Raw genomic sequence first — 17,323 nt, 5'->3', positions numbered from 1 at the left:
GGTCATCATTGGTATACTGATTCCATTTTGTTAAGTATTGAGTTGACCAGGGCTCATATTTTAAATGCATGAACCAGGCGGGATTCCACTGCAGGACCTTAGAGGTCCCGCTACCCATTGTCACACCTAGGACTTACAGACATTGAAACAGACAGGTACTCACCCTGGCCAGGGACTTTTCCTGCAAAGCCAAGCAGGCAGATGACAGATCAGGGTCCAAAGCGTTGAAGCTGCAGAGCCGAAGAACTGGGTCGAGGACAGCCTTCTTGGAGCGACGGAGTCGAAGAGCCGAGACGAGGGTCCTACCCAGGGCGGTCTGTGTGAGGACACATCCTGGACCAAGCCCCCAAGATGATGTGGAAATCACGACAGGATCACTGCTTGGCTAACAGGGGCTTTACTTTATTTTACATGGCCACAGGAGAAGCAGCAAGGGCAGCTGATTCTCTGCAGCTGCAGAGTCCAGACTCTGTTATATACTTGTAAGAAACAGACACACAAAAGTCTCACCCTTAATACATTCTTGGCAGTCTGACAATAAATCACCCTAGAGTCCTGCTAAACTAAACATGTTTTCTCTAGCTGTATCCTGGTAAGTTTTATCTCAAGGCCTTTTTGCTTTTCAGCCTTTACTTATGCTCCTTATTATTTAACTTTATTTAGCTTAACTTTATTTTCGCTTTCCCCAGTACTTTTCCTCATCAATCATTTGGATAGAAAGTACCCCATCTCATTTTCCAAAAAAGCAGTAAATGCTACATTTTTACTTTTGTCTACACGTACTACTGTAAACTACTTTCAGAATAGCCTTCTTCAGTGGATGACAAATTAATCCAAAATGATCTGAGTATACCTAGAAGAATGAACACGTTGTATGCAGACTGGCCCCATGTGACACAGTTTGTTCCAGGATACCCACTGTTCATTCCAGTTAGTCTAGGATCCATGGAGAATATGGCACCTATCTTAGTCACTCTGAGATCCACATTACATGCAGCACCCATTACAGTTGGCTCAGAATCTAAACTGCAGGCAGCACCTGCTCTGGGATCCACAAGGATGATCATCTTTCACAATTGCTTTATCTGTGGGTCCAAAGATGACCAATGAGGCTGATCTGGGATTGACAGACTCTGCTGTAACTTGAGCATGTGTTTCCAAGTGGGGTGGGTGGTTCTGGATTCTCGATTTGGTCCCCAAGACACTGCTTCTGCTCCCACTTTTTTGTCTCCTGTTGTCATCATAAGGCTTTCAAGTACTGAGATCCTTGCAGCAGACTCTTCCTCCACTTTGGGTGGTCCTGGGTGATAGTGTCCCATGAGTCAATGTTGAGGTTACATTTTTTAAAGTTGAGGATATCCTTGAAGGACTTTCTCTGTCCTTCTCTTGAGCATGCACCTTGACTGAGCTGGGAAAATAAAACTTGCTTCTGGAGCTGGGCATCCTGATGTTGTGTCCAGCCTAGTGAAGTTGCTGCTTGAATGATCATTACCTCAATGCTCGTGGGGTTTGCTTGTGAAAGGACACCAACATTGATGCATCTGTCTTCCCACTGAATTTGAAGGATCTTACACAGGCAACTTTGATGGTATTTCTTCAGTAACTTGAAATGTCACCTGTATACGGATCACAACTGTTTGCTAAACCATGAGCCTGGTTTCAGATCTGATGTTGCAATTTTTGAACACCTGAATAAGCAGTTGCAGACTAAGCAGCAGCAGCACTACCAGAATGTGGTAGGGACAGCAAATGACAATGGTTTGCTTCCTGAAAAGCCAGATATACCCTTTGACAGTGCTGTGACAGTGACTACAGGTTATGGTTATAATAAGCCTGTCCAGCCCTGAGCCAGTCCTCAACGGTGGAGCAGGCAGTTGTTAGAATCTCAATGACTGTGAAGGTGGATGGAGGCCTAATTCCACTGCAACCTTCAACTGTCTTGGCCTCCTTGCCCTTGGATCGAGGTTCTGTTCTATCAAGAATCGTATGGAAGCTGGTGTGCAGGCATCTTCCATGAAAATGGATCCATGTCACATACAGCACCTGCTCTAGCTGCTCTGGGACTCGTGTGCTAGATCCATTGTTTGGATACATAGGCTGGATTTTGATAGCCTTGATTTAAACAATGATTTTAGTATTTTAACTTCTCTATTCTGTGTAGCTAAAACCACAGTGCTTTGTTTTTTGAACAATAGAACACTTCCTTTGCTTAGAATATCAGCTGGTTTTTGTGTGAGTTATGTGAATGTGTTGGTTCTTCACATGTGAATCTAAAGTTACATTCTACTGCATCTACTAATATCAATGAATATAGCTTTATTTACGTTTAAAAATATGCTTGCCAGTGCGGCAGTACTCTCTCCCACTCTTATAGCTGAAACCATTTATTGATGAATGCTCTGGAAAAAACATAATATTAAGCTCCACCAGATGACACAAAGCCAGTAAGTTTTCACAAAGGAAATCAATTTTGATTTTAACTGACACATCTAGTTTCTTCCTATACTTTAATAAGAACTAATTGTATAGTTACTTACAAAATTAAATATTTTAATATTTATATACATTCTGCTCCAAAAATGGACTTTAGGGTTTTTTTTATACATTTCTTTTAGAAACACATAAAAACCACAGCATACTCAGCCATTCTCTTGCAGTTAAAAGGGACACAACAACTTAAAAAAAAACCCCTGCTTTATTTTTTGAACCCGTTATTGAAAGAAGTATCTCCTCAGATTAGTGTAACTGGAGAATTAAGAGTTCTCTTCATCCCAGTTCATTTCATGCATTAAACTGTGTTTTATGCATGGTCTTGCTGTTATACCTGTTGGAATAGAGGTCATATTCATAGCAAGGAAAAGCTTAAAAGTGGGCAAAATGCGATTGTAAAATTATAAAAATTGGGAAATGAGAGCAGGCTCATATAGCACTTAGAACTTTTGTTTTATTTTTAAAAACCAATTAAATTTAAGTTGCTTGTGTCCCTTTAATATCTTGCCATATATTTTTGTAAATAATTTTACAGAGTTTACTCTTAATTTTACTTTCTGATAGATGTCAGCTCAGGTGACAATATATGTTCACTTAACTCAAAAGAATACCAAGGTAAAAAAAACTAGTTCATCTGCAGGAATAGAATAGTTTACAGTCTAGATAATGCATACATTCATTTAACAGGCAGCTGTACCAAATTTTTTATACAAAAATTACATTCGGAGAAACAAATGTTAATACTCCCTCCTTACTTAGAAGAGGCCATGGATACTGTTTTTTTCAAAACCAGTTGTCATCAAGGGTTTTTCCTGATCCTATGGTTGAATATGTGCTAGAGTTTAATACAAAGCAACGAGACCTACAGTTTTTAAATCCATAGAGATCATTTAATAATACAACTGATTCGGCTTCTTACTAGTCTCCATTTCTATGCATTACCACAACTTCAGTTTTGCCGGTTTAAATTAAGGTCATCCAAGGAGGCACTTTAAAGTGATCTTAAAACTGCATCGCTACAAAATTTGGTAACATGAAAGATGTCAACCAAATATACTATGGGGCTCCCCAGCTTCATAAAGACAGGACTCTTCAGCCTAAGCATGGGTAAGGTGGAGAAAGGGGTGCCAGTAGAAGGATGCTATTTGGACTTCTCGCACAGGGTCAGTACATATTATGATATGGTTTAAAGAGATTCTTTACATAGCAATGTGGGGAGAGGATCCACAATACTCAATTGGCACACATGGCCAGAATTTGACTAAGAGCGCCCCAACAAGGAAGCAAAAATGCCTGAATCAGAAGCAACATTACAGGGGTCCACTCGGTGCCCACAGACCAGAAATCAACTCCCAGAATTGCTGCCACCACATTCAACTTAGTCCAAGAGAGTACACATCTACTTCTCAGCCAATATTCTGGACATCAATAAAACAGGTGGAAAAACGTACAGGTATGTAATTCAAATTGTGATGCTTAAATTCCCTGCATGTACCAGAACCAAGTTTACATTATGACAATACTAACTGCGCAGCATTGGCAAAGAAGGCATCCTGAATGGCTGAAGTGGAAAAGTAGTGATTTACTGATTGGTTATTAGCATTTTGGAGTTTACATTACTATACAGTAAACTCTTGCCTGTAACAACTCTAGCTCACCAGTTGAAGTCTATTTTAACAAGTCCAGAGAATTTAAAAGTGATTAGTTTAGATAAACTGATGCACATTCCGCTTTCATGTCCTTTTAGCTGGCTTTGCCGTTAACTGTTTCTCTCTTTCAAATTCCCTCTCACGTTGCTGTTCTCGTTCCAGTTCTTCCTTTTGCCTCTTTTGCTGAAGTTTAAGTGCTCTCTTCTACACCAAAAGAAAAGCCAAAAAACGATTAGAAAGTCCATGATTTGAGGACTGCAACTTAAATGAGGCAAATTATCCACATATCAACGGCTGAAATCCTGCTGAATACTTCCATAGTTCTCTTAATCCAAAGAGCCCTTCCTCTTTTACTACCTTTATTCTATGCTCCTTATACTTGTCCCTGCGTCATGGTGCTGCATGTATCTAGGGAAGCTATAAACTGGATTTCTCCAAATCACACTAATGCTACCCCTACCAAAGGAGTTATACACTATACAAACTGTTTTCTCTACAGATAACCTGGATCTTGCTGGACAGGATGGAAAAACAAAACTTAATGCCAGAATGAAACCAGACTGACATTTTGCTTAGCAGCCCAAGAGATCATTAAACATTATGCAGCAGTTGGAATATTACAGTGGTGCTCATAGTTTTGGTCCTGCCAGCCAGATGGAAGGCACAGGGCTGTTCTGAAGGCTGGATTGGACTTTGTACCTTCCCCAACTGGCCAGGATCAGGTCCCAGGGGTCCCACACTATTCTAAGTGCCTGATCCACAGCCTGCAGGGATACCCACAGATCCATGGGAAACCTTGAGGATCACATAATATGGCACTGGGGACTGGATCTGACCTGTGGGCTGGGGGCAGAGTATCCCAGGTGTATTATATTAAGGAATGGAGAATAGCAAAATTCTCAGCTTTAGCTTCAAGACAGATTTTAACTTTTCTTTAAAAAGATACATACCAAAACCCCACAACAAGCTAGTGTTATGAGGAGACAAGAGGTCAAAAAATGTAAATTTTAGTAATGCTCATGAGATACGACAGAATTCTTGGATACGATCAACATCACAAATGAGGCTGGTGTACAGATTTTCTTTTTTAAATGCCTGGAGATTTAAAATGAGGGTTAAAAACAACAACAGCTTGTTTCAATGCCATTGAAAATACAACTGCATGGAGTTCCAGAAAAGAGGAAGTTTCTATCTGCAAACTTTAACCACACATTAAAGGCACTGAATAAGAGAATTCATAAAGTGCTGTTAAAGTTCCATGTTAACAGACAAAATGAAGATGCAAAGTTCACTCACTTTCAACTTTGAAGTCTTTTCATGGAGCGTCAGCATCTCTTTCCTAATGTTCACTAACTTGTTGTGATAATGTTTGGCTTCTAAAAACTTTCAAAAGTCAAGACAAATTAAAGACAATATTCAGGATCAACTTCTTAGTCAGTCCAGACATAGCTTTATAAAGCTATCACCCAAAACAGCACTAAAAAGCCTTGAAATTAGCTTGAATGTATTTTACGTATTCAAGTTTTTATTGTTGTCCATAATAACATTCATACTTATAAATGTACATCAAAAAGAACATACTACTATACTGAATTAAAGATCAGTGCAGGTGAAAAACATATACTATCACTTTTATGTTCCATGTAAAATTTAAATTTAAATCCTAGTGTTGCTGAAGTTCAGCAAGTGCTTTCCTAAAAGTAAACCTTCCTCATGTGGCCCCACACAATTAAATCTTACACCTACTTTATGATCACTTAAATGTCCTTTTTCAAATGATAAGCTACCCTCAGATATCTTAACTGCATATAAAGCTGCTTACTAATTCCCTTAGATTCCATGGTAATTATGAAGCACAGCTGTGACTCTTGTAATCATAAAATTCTCTGCAAGCCCAGGTATCAAACACAAACTTAAACCTAAACCAAAGGGCCAGATTCTGATCCCTGTGCACAGTCTGTGACTAAGTGCAAAAGAGGAAACCAGGCACTGATTTTGGTTACTGGTTTTGTACAGATGAACTCCCCCAGTGTACATTCACTAAGTCCTCCTCTCCAGGGTACATACGGACTGGCATTCTCTCTTTTCATATAATAAGAACTATACTGATTTGGTCATGTTTATGATATTCATATGAGCATGATTTGCCCCAGATTTCTAAAAATACCTATTTAAAAAAGCAGAACCACTGATATAATAATGTTCATTAGTAGTCCATTTTAGAGGTGCACCAATCGAGATTTTGGGGGCCAATACCAATAGCTGATTTTTAAGAAGGCATATCAGCCAATACTGACCTGACTTCCAGTGTCAGCCTGGCAGCTTGGACAGCTACGTGCAGCTGGTAAGTCTGGTGTGGTGGGAGGGGAGGGGGCAGGGAAGGGCAGATCGAAGTGCCAGTGGTGAGGGAGGAGTGGGACTGGGGCAAGCACTAGCCAGCATGGGATGAAGCTGTGGCTTGTCCAGGGGTCACGGTGGGGGGTGGGGGGAAAAGGCAGCTTCTGCTGCTGCGCATCGCTGGTCCAGGAGCCACTGCCCTGGTGCTCGTCTGCTTGTCTGGCATCTCCTACCACTCATTGGTGGGGGGGGAAGAACAGCACGTGCCAATTCAATACTGGACCAATGTTTTGGTGCACCTCTACTACACAGTGATAAAAGTCTGTCTTGTAATATAGTGGACTTACCAAGGTGTTGATATCAAGAATGGAATTACATTCCTTGAATTTTGAGATTTCTTGCTCTAATGTGTCTAATAACACTGCTTGGTTCTGTCTGAAATAAAACAGAAAAACTAAATGTACATAAGAAATCAAAGAGCAGTTTCTGGGTGAAATGCTAGTGCTTCCTCTTCAGTAAACTCTTAATACATCGACTATTAATGCAAGTTTAATGATAAAAATAAGCTTGATTAAAAAAAAAAAAAAATCACTATTTGTAGTTAATTATATAATACATCTTTCTAGAGAATGAATACAAGTACCATATTTACTCAAATATAAGATAACCCCAAATATAAGGCAATCCGTCAATAATTATATTCTACACACTGAAAAATTATAAACTTGTTATACTTTTCCAGGTACAGAATCTATTTATTGGAGGTTTGCCTTGAATTTTTGTCCCCTTCCCACTACTACAGCAGGGAAAATAAATTGGGGGGTGGGGGACACAGTGGTACCCTTGCCCTCTGTCCCCCCAACTTCTTCCCCCTGCAGCCCCTTCCTCACCTTGCTGCTAGATCCTACTTTCCCTGAGAACACAGAAGTGAAGAGCTAATTTGAAAAAACTGATTTTGACAGGACTGTAAGAATTTCCAAATAGACAAATTACTATAGGTACATATACACTTAGTTCATGCCAGAATTGATGTAGTTCACCTTTTTTGAAATGCTGCAAGTTTTAGCACAGGTACTCCATAAACTCACTTTTAAGCAGCACTTTCATTCATATATGACACACACTTTATTTTTTACTTTGTGAGGCCAAGTCAGTTCCAAATTAAGTTCCAAATCTGGACTGAGCAGAGCTTAAATTGTTCAAGTCTGCACAGCATTACTATTGACAAGTATCCTCTCTCCCAGACTCTTCAGTCTGGGGCTTAAGACACTCCCAAATCCATGGCAGGCATCCTATGTGCAAGTCCCAAACCAGGAGGCCTTGGAGTTCAGATACCCCCTAGTCTCACTTGCCCCTAACAAAAAGGCTGTAGAAGCAAAATAGAGAGAAAGCCTGAGAACAATCCCCTATCACAGAGTACAAACTATTAGGCCAAAGCAAAAATAACTCATGGTTTACCATATAGTTCATTGGGCTGGGCCCCAGCAGTCAACAGCACTTCAAGTCATGATGACCCTACAGCTTAGCACTGCTCAGTATGGGTGTGTACTCCAAATATCTCTCCCTCCACAAAGGACCTGTACATAACTACCCCCCACTTATGGTTGGAACTAGGTATACTTGTCACAAGGCCTGGGATTGCCCAAAAATGTATAAGCAAATGAGGCACAGGGCAGCCTGGCCAGCTCCACCTCATGGCTGGCAGGGCCACACTAATCATATGCAAAAGGCTGAGAGAGGAGACAACAGAGGGCTTCTGGGTGAACTGTTTGGGACCCCATTTGGTGATGTTTGCCAGACATTGAAAGCTGATGAAGAAACAAGAATCACTGGAAATCGGAAAGAAAAGGCAGAGCTCAGCTGTGAGATTAAAGAGGACCTTGAAATGTATTCTATGTAGTAGCTCACCATGACTTGAAGAAAGAGTCACCACTGAGAGGGACAGAGTGCAATAGACACTACCATGCATCTTATTCATGTATCCTGTACTAATCTATCCTTGTGGAAGGTTTGCATTAGTGCGCTTGCCCAATATGGGCCATGTGTTTTATACTAATGCTCAGCATCAGCTGCATTTAATCAGCATCATAGTTGGTTTCCATTACTGAATACATGCTGCTTTTAGCAGCAATTCAAAGATAGACCAAGTAGTCAGTGAGGTTTCCTTGGATGTGAATGCAAGACAAGGAGCTTTACACCTCATCTTACATTCAAGTAAATATGGTATTTAGAAGCAGGAATAACTTAAGGGTTTTTAGCGTTTAATGTTAAAGACACTTTTAGCGTAAATTCTGGTAGACGACACAGCAGGTTTTTTGCTCAAAGCAAGTCTTCTATATGATGACCATACTATAATAAAATTTTACCAGTTTCTGTAAACAAACATTTCTACTCATGAATTTCACAGAGAAAATGCATGCAAGTACAAAAAGGTGCTTTTCTGATTTTGCTTACGTGAGCTCTTGTAGAGCTTGCTTTGATTGCTGAAGGTCAGGCAAATAATGAGAAATCAATCCTTCGGTTAGCTGCTCCACAGCTCTCTCATCTACAAGACACAGATCTTCAACTAGTCCTTCATCTGGAGATGCATCATTAGAGCCTGCACCAAGAAACAGTATCATTAGAACTGCACCAACAAGCACCAGGAATTGATGCCACCATTTAAATATTTCTTAGGTCAAAAAGATTTTGCACATTAAAGCTTAATTTGGGGTGTCTGCAATGAAATACAGGTTTCAAGTTCTTAATACTTTATGCTGGTCCCCCTCCTCATAGTAGAAGTTCACGCCAAGCTACAGTATGGGGAAAAAAGCAGACAAGGGAAGAGAGCTAATCAACTATTAAAACAAAAATCTCACACAACAACTTGAAGTGACTGTTCAATGTACCAAGACAATGAAGACAATAAACTAGTTATACCAGCTCTATGACTTGACCAGCTTAAACTTTTGGGAGCCAAAGAGCCAACAACATAAATCACAGAGAACTGTCTTTCAACCCCTTTTACTTAGACCCTCCCTCGACACTTATGCCTGTATGTGGCGCTCTTGGGGCCCCTCAACACAAGCCCTCAACATGTACTTTCTGCAGTACTCTGGTTTTAAAAAAAAAAAAACACAAACAGATTCAAATTCTTATTTGCAAGCGCAGCTTACAAATAATTGAAGCTCCATGGAGATCTCTGAGAGCACCTGCCTGCAGCACCTGCACCGCCTCCTCCAGCTCAGGCCCTGGCTGCACCTTCTTGTTCAGGCCCGCCCCACCAAATCCCGGAGCCGGGCTTCTGATGCACCTGGCCCTGAAGGAGGCTGCGGGTGCAAACCCTCCAGGGCCTGTCCCCGCTCCGCCCACGTCTGGGGCAATTTCACTGAGCCGCGTCCGCTGGCTCCTGGCACTTGCCGGAGGGCCAGCGGTGAGCTCGCTCGTTTCGAGCCTCTGTCCCTCGCTCCCGTCGGTGTCCCCCGCACAAGCCACGGGCTGCGCCGGGAACGCAGAGCAGCGCCACCCGCTCCCCCGACACCAGCAGGCGGCCGGGCCGGGTTCGCAGGAGGGGCTGAGCCCCGCTCATACCTGGCGTGAGCGGCCGCAAGCCGGGGACCTCCAGCGCGGCTCCCGCCTCCTCCCCGGCCGCCTCTGCGCCGCTCATCTCCGCCTCTCGCCGCCCACCCGCGGGGCGGCTCGCGAAGGCCTAGCCCAGCCCAACCCGCGCCCCCGGGGGACCGCTTCTCGGCGAGGGAGGGGCCGAGCCAGAAGGCAGCGCTCCGTCCCGGAAGTAGATGCGAAATGACCCGGATGTGCGAGGCGGGAGGGGCTACGTGGGGAGTCTGTTTGTACCTTCCGGTCTCCTTCCCAGCAGGCGAAGAAGGGTCCGTCTTGCAAGGAGAAAACAGGAAGGGGCTGGAAAGCCGCGGGTTCACGTCAAAGGTTTCAAAACAAAAGCTTTCAAGTAAAGTGTCTTGCTTGACTTTCGCAGAGCCCGTGCCCTGCTGCTCCCTTCACAACTCGTCCGTGCGCGGAGCCGGCGCCGGGGAACTAGCAGAGGGATCGGCAAGCGGGCGGGGGGGAGAAGATTTATTTAGTCAGAAAGAGAGACCCACAAAGCAGAGGAAAAACTGCCACAGCAGGGAGCCAGACAAACTGTTTCCTGAAGGCATAGAAGCCTCCTCAGAAACACTGCCAGTGTATGCGGCTTTTCTAATAGGAATCGATCCAGCCTTAAACCCTCCTGTCCAAAAGTGTTTGAGAAAGTCAGGAGCTGAGTTGTGCCCTGCGCCGTACCTGGTTACTCCCCAGTTGTCACAAGTTGATGTTAGACAGTGCTTGTTACCATAACCTTAAAGGCTGCTCCAACCAGCATTGTGCCTGCTGGTTCCCAGGATCAGCAGGGATTGCTGTTCAGAGCATGGCACTTCCCTAAGAGTGAATCCCATTCTGGGTCACTTAGTCGGGTGTTTTCATTCTGGAAGACTCATCTAAAAACTTAGTATAGAATAATGATAACTTAGTTGGCAGTTCAGCCTCTTCTGAGTTCTAGGTTCAGATGGCTGCAAAAAATTTACCATGAACTGCTTGGTTTGCTTACACAGAACAGGTGACATATCCAGTTTACAAGAGAGACTTTACATGTGTTTGTAGCTGTTAAATCATGTTACAAAAAAGTTCATTAAAGCCTGATCTGATCTATTAGAACAAATTGACTATTGATAAACAAGTAAATATATTTAATTTTGCTCTGGAAAACATCCTGTCCTTTCAGAGACTGATTTAATTGCTATAGTGATTTAAGTATAGTATTCATAATCATCCCGGGGGTGTCCAGACAAGCCCGCACCTGCCTCCTGCCATGTCTCAAAGCAGTTTGGGAGGGGACTATGGGGTGGGGGGGCTATGCAGCCTGACCCAGCCCTCCTGCCAGGAAGAGCCTGGAACAGCCCCAGTCTGCAGCTGCAGCCTGCCCTGCCCCAGCCCTGCACACAGATCCGGGGGACACCCCCCATCCCACATGCCTTCCTGGGGTGTGTGCAGCAGCGGAAGCTGCCTCCCACCCGCCCCGCGTACGAGCCACAGCACTGTCTCTTGCCCCACCCCATCCTGGCTGGGCAGCCCCAGCCCCAGCCCCACTCCCTCCCACACTGTGGAGGCCTTGATTTGCTGCCCCACACACCTTTCCTTCTCCTTTCCCCATCCACTACAACAGACTTACCAGCTGCATGCAGCTCTCCAAGCTTCTGGGCTGTGCTGCTTGCCGCATGTGTGCTGCACTGCAGCTGTGTGCATGCATGGACCGTTTATTGGCCACATCAGGACGATTTCCAATACAGCCAATTTTTTTTATATCAGTGCCGATCCGATATCAGACCGACGTATCAGTGCACTTCTACTGAACTGCCTCCACTCCTACTCAGTTTGCTGCTCTGCTTTCTACTTGTTGCTCTGTGCTTCCTGCCTCTTCCTTGATCTACTGCATGCCACACACAAAAGCTGCCCTTGCCACCTGTGGCCACACATGCTGCAAGTTGAATGATCTAACACTGCTACTGAATCAATTCCCATGTCTGTAGATCACTTAATATTTACTTATTTATGCAAAAAATCCAAGAAAATAGACTGAGATGCACTCCCCTCTTTGTCCCCACTCCTCTATCTTCAGAAGTCTTTTCATGTAGAATGCAGACATTTTTTACTCCTCAAAAATGTTCTGGGATAGGAGAACTGTTTCCTGCCTGGCTCTGCCCCTCATGTCCAAGACTAGTCTACACAACAGTGCATAGACCATATACATCTCTGGATCCATATTCCAAGCACCTATGTATCTCTCTTGCTCTACTCATGCAGTTCTTTGCAACTTTTAGACCCCTCCCAAAGATTCAGGGCCTGAGCTGTTGGAAAGCTGTTAAACACCTGCCTTGTTGTTACACAAATATTTGTATACATGTTAGTATAACAGAAAAGAAACAAGTGTGCTTTTTGTTTTGGATCATTGTAACTTGTGTTCAGACACTTAGAACAAACCTGCTCACATCACTTACACATTCTGAGTTTTAGTTAATTTGATTCATGTCTGTTTACATCTAGAGCAACACCCCTACCAGGACAGACTGATACAAAGTTTCAGCTAAGTTTCATTGAATAGTCACTCAAATACAATGTCTTCTCTCTGTTGACAAATTGCATTTAAAGAAATAAATGGGCTCTCTTATTGTGGATAACTGAATCAATATAAACTGTTGTAGAAACAGAAATAACTTTCTCCTCTTAGAATATATGACCATATTCAATAAATCAAATGCGGGGGGGATGGAATCAACATCAAATAGAAAAATAGTTTAAACAAGAAGTGATGTTAATCAGACCTACGTGATGCACTCATTCCTTCCATTCAGCTGTGTATGTAATAATGGATCTTACATGTTCCTGTATTAAGGCAAAATTCTTCCCTTGGCTGTCTTCACTGAAGCCAACAGAAGCTACTTGCCTGTATATGAAGCTTGAAATATTTGAGTTAATTTCCTGTATTTCCATCAAATCCTTTCCATTAGCTATTTCTTTTCCAGAAGTATTACTGCATTAATTTAATTTCTGTTTCCAGGGCAGCGTGAAAAATCATTTTACTTCCAGCTGAGCAGTTATCATTTTTGAAGAAAAAAAAAGCATCCAGCTTGTAAAGTCAAATGGAATACTACTTTGTCAGCATTACCCCTTAATTGTCCCAAAGCAAACAGTTTACTAGAGTAAATCACATCTGGCCTCACTTTTATACAGTCAGTTGGCCCATACTTTTCTAAACTGTCCCACTGCTAATTTCACATTCTTTCTTTCAAATGGAAAGTATGCTTTGTCTTCCAAAGAGCTAGTTTTTTCAAACATCATTGATGTTGCACATAGTTTTCTTATTAACCAAACTGCAGAGGACTGAGGAAACTGAAGAACCTGACAAAGTTAATAGAAAACAATCTTTAAGAGGCCTTGCCTAGTCTACTTGTAAATTGAGGCTCTTCAGGCTACTCCATCTTAGACCATGGCTAGATTAACTGTCTTCCAGCATCCTGCAGAATGTAGTGAGGCAGCTATACCAGAGAAACAATGAAAAAGGAAAAATGACTCAACATTTGTTTTTTTGACTCCACAGAAATGGGCGGGGGGGAGAGTGCTGCAAAAATTGCTCTCCTACAGGTAGAAAAGGTACAAACTATTTATGGGTGTAGGAAAAAGAACTAGGTAAGTGACGAGGGCAAGCATCTCGACGCAGAGTGACATTTAGATTATTTAGGATTTGAAGTTGCAGTTTGGGAATAGAGACAATGGAAAATTAACTTGAATGAGTATCATTATTTGTGTAGATAACAGAGAGGGGAGTGAAGCAAGTTAGCCTGGGAGAGGTACATGGAATTAAAGCTATATGACTAATTGATTTTTTTTTTTTGGCTCAGTGGCTAGGCAGAAAAAAGTAGTTTGGGTTCAACCCAAATGACAGACAAAGGTTGGATGACTGCACCCAGCCAACTGTAACATCAGAACTTAATACTGTTTATTGTGCTGTGCCAAGTAATAGTTCCATGTCCATATGTGTGACAGAAAAGGGAATTTGAATCTGGTTTATCAGAACATCTGATAAATACGGTTTGTAAAACCAGAAGAGAAACTGGCAATAATACAAACAGTATGGGAAACAGTTAATTTTTGCTGTCCCTAAGTTCCCCTGAGGGAAATTTTAAAGGAATACGGATACTTTGAAAGGCAATATTCTCTTAGGACAATACTAAAAAACAGCAAATGACTGGTACAGGCATCTTAGTTTCTTCTCAACAGACTGAAAAAGAATGGCTTGAAGATGTCTTGATTTTAATAACACTGGACCTTGGGCTGCAAGAATCTTAGTTAACCTAGGATATGATCCCTATAGTGTGAAATATAGGCAGGATGTAGAAAACTGGTACATAAAATCTGATGCTTGATTTCTGCAATGGGTCCCTTAAGACTGGGAGAACCCCCAGCCAGCAGCTTCTCCATTGGGAGTATCAGTGGAGTTGCAGTTGATGTACTTAGGTTTGAGCAGAGTCCAGCAATCAGTATTTTCTAGTGGCTATAGGTGCTTTTGCAAGATGACCATAAATTTAGTAATAAGCAACCCTGAAGCTGTGACAGTAGAAGGAATCACACACCCTCCACCACTCTGGCACAACCACAAACTAACTGGTGTAGTAGCAAACAGTTTAACAGCACTCTGGGGGTTCAGCTGGCTATCTTTGTAGAACAGCACCACAGGAGCTGATACTAGCATATCCCATTCCTTTTGTTATCTTATAAAAGAGCAGTCATTGGAATTACAAAGTATACTCGAGTTTGAGCATCAGCCAAGAATATTGGCAAACCTTATGTGCAATTCCTGAATCTAAGAAACCCTAGAATCCAAGCCTGAAAAACACGCATACCTCTTTCAGGGAAAAACTGATGAAAGCTTTTGATACAATGTCAAAATTATGCAACACCCTAAACAGGAAAGTTTGAACAGGAGACCTGGTCTGGTTCCACAAACCTGGGAGGAAGAAGAGAGAATGGGAGTCTTGAGCTGATACATGTGAGGAATAATTCAATGCCCTACTGAATGAAAGGGTATATAGGATACAACTGGGTCCCAGAACTAAACCCCATAACAACTCTCCCAAGGAGAACAGGATTTTAGCATGGCTGACACAACACTGTGCTGTTGAAACTGAGGCTAGAGAAGTTATCACAGAGATTAAATTCCCATTAGTATCCAATGGGCTGGTCTTTGCCACAGGCATTCCTCGGCGGAATCACTGGAGGAAGACCCATCTAGCTACAGAAAGGAAATAAAGCAGCAAAAGAAGGGGAATAAAATTGTTTTGTGTTGGTCATATTAAAATAGCCTGAAAAAAGACACAATGTGAACAGGTAGGCAGTTATCTCTGTATCAGGTGTCATTTGTTACATTACTTCTCTTTCTGCTGGGTTGTTTCTAGGGTGTCACCAGTCTAGGCTCTGTAACAAGTTCCAGGTGGAGCTAAGAAAGGAAGGCCACAATATAGGGCACTGGCACAAGTGATGGTTTGTTGTGTGATCGGGCCCCTGCTCTACAGTCATGCACTGACTGAAGTACATGACTGGAGAGTGCTTTCAAAATGTTCAATCATACAACAACCTGAATCCTCATTACACAAGGATTCAGATGAATACGCTCCCTGCCCCTGGTGCTGTCTTCAGAATGGGGTGTGGGGAGTTCCATCTGGGATTTACCCCGTCTGCACTGGAGGGGCAGAGCAGGTGGATTGGAGCCCCACCCCCATCTCAGGGGAGTAGAGAGGAATGAAAAGCTTATTTTGTGAACAGAGGCTAAAAAATCTTGTTTGGCTTTTAGCCTAGCAAACAAGGTTGAGAGGAAATATGACTTCTCAATTAATACATCAGGGATATAAACACCAGAAATACAAAGTACAACACTGGCACAAGAATAAGTGGGTAGAAACTTGTCAATGAATAAATAAAGGCTGGAAACATGGAAGTTTCTAACACTACTAGAGCAGGGATATTCTGAAACAGCCTCTCAGTAAAAGTAGAGGCAGCAAATTACTAGATTCAGGGTACATCTACATGAGACATCTACTGTGGAGTTGCCTAAATAGCTCCGCAGTAAAGCCTCAGCATCTATCACATGCAACCCTATTAGGCTGCAGTAAACTAATAAACACCACTATAGGTGAGTGCTTGTAAACACAAGTACTGTTGTGTACTTGTTTAGTGCATTGTGACAGGTGTAGACACCAGTGGGGCTGGCTAGGGCACAAGGGTGCTTCAGTGTAGGGGCTGCCTACGAGGAAAGGGATACCAACATGCTTCCCCGAAAATGCAGAAAAGCCACAGTGTTTTTAACAGGTGAAGAGAAATTTGAAACAGTATGCAAAGATCACCCTTGCCTCTATTTTCAGTTGCAAAATGCAAGAATTTTTTTTCCTGTGGAAGCAGACCAGCACTGCACATTCATATCCTCTAAAATGTAACTGATAGATGTTAATCCCTCAAGCCTACAGCACTTAACATTCCACACCCACAAATACAATACATGCTTTATGTCCACAAGTATGCCGTACATCAGTCCTACCCGTGTAGCAAAGCAGGCATGAGGAAAAGAAATTGGCTTTGTATTGACAGAACAGATTTTAGTTTTAGGGCTTTTATAGTCAAAATCTTTAAAGCATGCTGGAAATAGATCTATGAAATACTGGCATGGATAGGTAGGTAACCTGAGGAATCATTTTCCTTGCCATACCATCTAACCTTACTCCTGAGGAGAAATCATAGAAAATTATGGCTGGAAGGGACCTCATCTAGTCCAACTCCCTGCTCAAAGCAGGAGCAGCCCCAGCTAAATGACTCCAGCCAGGGCTTTGTAGAGCCGGGGCTTAAAAATATCCAAGGATGGAGATTCTACCACTTCTCTAGGTCAGTGGTTCTCAACCTTTTTTGTACCAGGACCCATTTTTTAAAATTGATGGCCAGTCCTGACCCGCTGCCATCTGCCCCCAGACACCAGCGTGTGGGGCAGGGAGTGTGCGTGTGAGGGTGTTTGTGGGGCCGGGGGCCTCAAGCAGCCCCTGGCAGGCTGGAACTCTGCCAGCCTGTAAGGGAAAAGCCACAGTGTCCCACCTTTTTCTCCTTTAAAGAAGAATCCATTTTTAAAGTTTATTCACAATCCTTTCGTATGTTCTTATGACCCGCCTTCTGATGCAACACAGGGTTTTGCCAGACTGGATGGTAAATTAGATCCCCTCTGCCCACTAACAAAATCTTGGTCTGGCAACATAGGCGAGAGGGTGTCCCATGGCTGG

General features: G+C 42.7%; 1 protein-coding gene and 1 long non-coding RNA gene across 2 annotated transcripts; one reads left to right on the top strand and one right to left on the bottom strand.

Moving 5' to 3' along the window:
• Positions 1 to 837: 837 nt before the first annotated feature.
• Positions 838 to 16,860, top strand: LOC109309058. Its single transcript, XR_002100773.1, has 3 exons — positions 838 to 3,295; positions 3,603 to 3,614; positions 16,849 to 16,860. It is a non-coding gene; the product is annotated as an uncharacterized LOC109309058 (long non-coding RNA).
• Positions 2,369 to 10,166, bottom strand: BLOC1S6 (biogenesis of lysosomal organelles complex 1 subunit 6). Its single transcript, XM_019533657.1, has 5 exons — positions 10,047 to 10,166; positions 8,931 to 9,075; positions 6,824 to 6,911; positions 5,436 to 5,522; positions 2,369 to 4,343 (listed from the first exon to the last, which is right to left on the bottom strand). Exons 1-5 carry the CDS (start codon positions 10,120 to 10,122, stop codon positions 4,224 to 4,226), a joined length of 516 nt encoding a protein of 171 aa, XP_019389202.1. The 5' UTR covers positions 10,123 to 10,166; the 3' UTR covers positions 2,369 to 4,223.
• Positions 16,861 to 17,323: the final 463 nt, after the last annotated feature.

Source organism: Crocodylus porosus, unplaced genomic scaffold (assembly GCF_001723895.1).
Source record: "Crocodylus porosus isolate Cpor-Errol unplaced genomic scaffold, CroPor_comp1, whole genome shotgun sequence".
In the NCBI taxonomy this organism is placed as follows: Eukaryota; Metazoa; Chordata; order Crocodylia; family Crocodylidae; genus Crocodylus; species Crocodylus porosus.
Note: the sequence above shows the minus strand (reverse complement) of the source record. Positions and strands in the feature narration are given on the sequence as shown.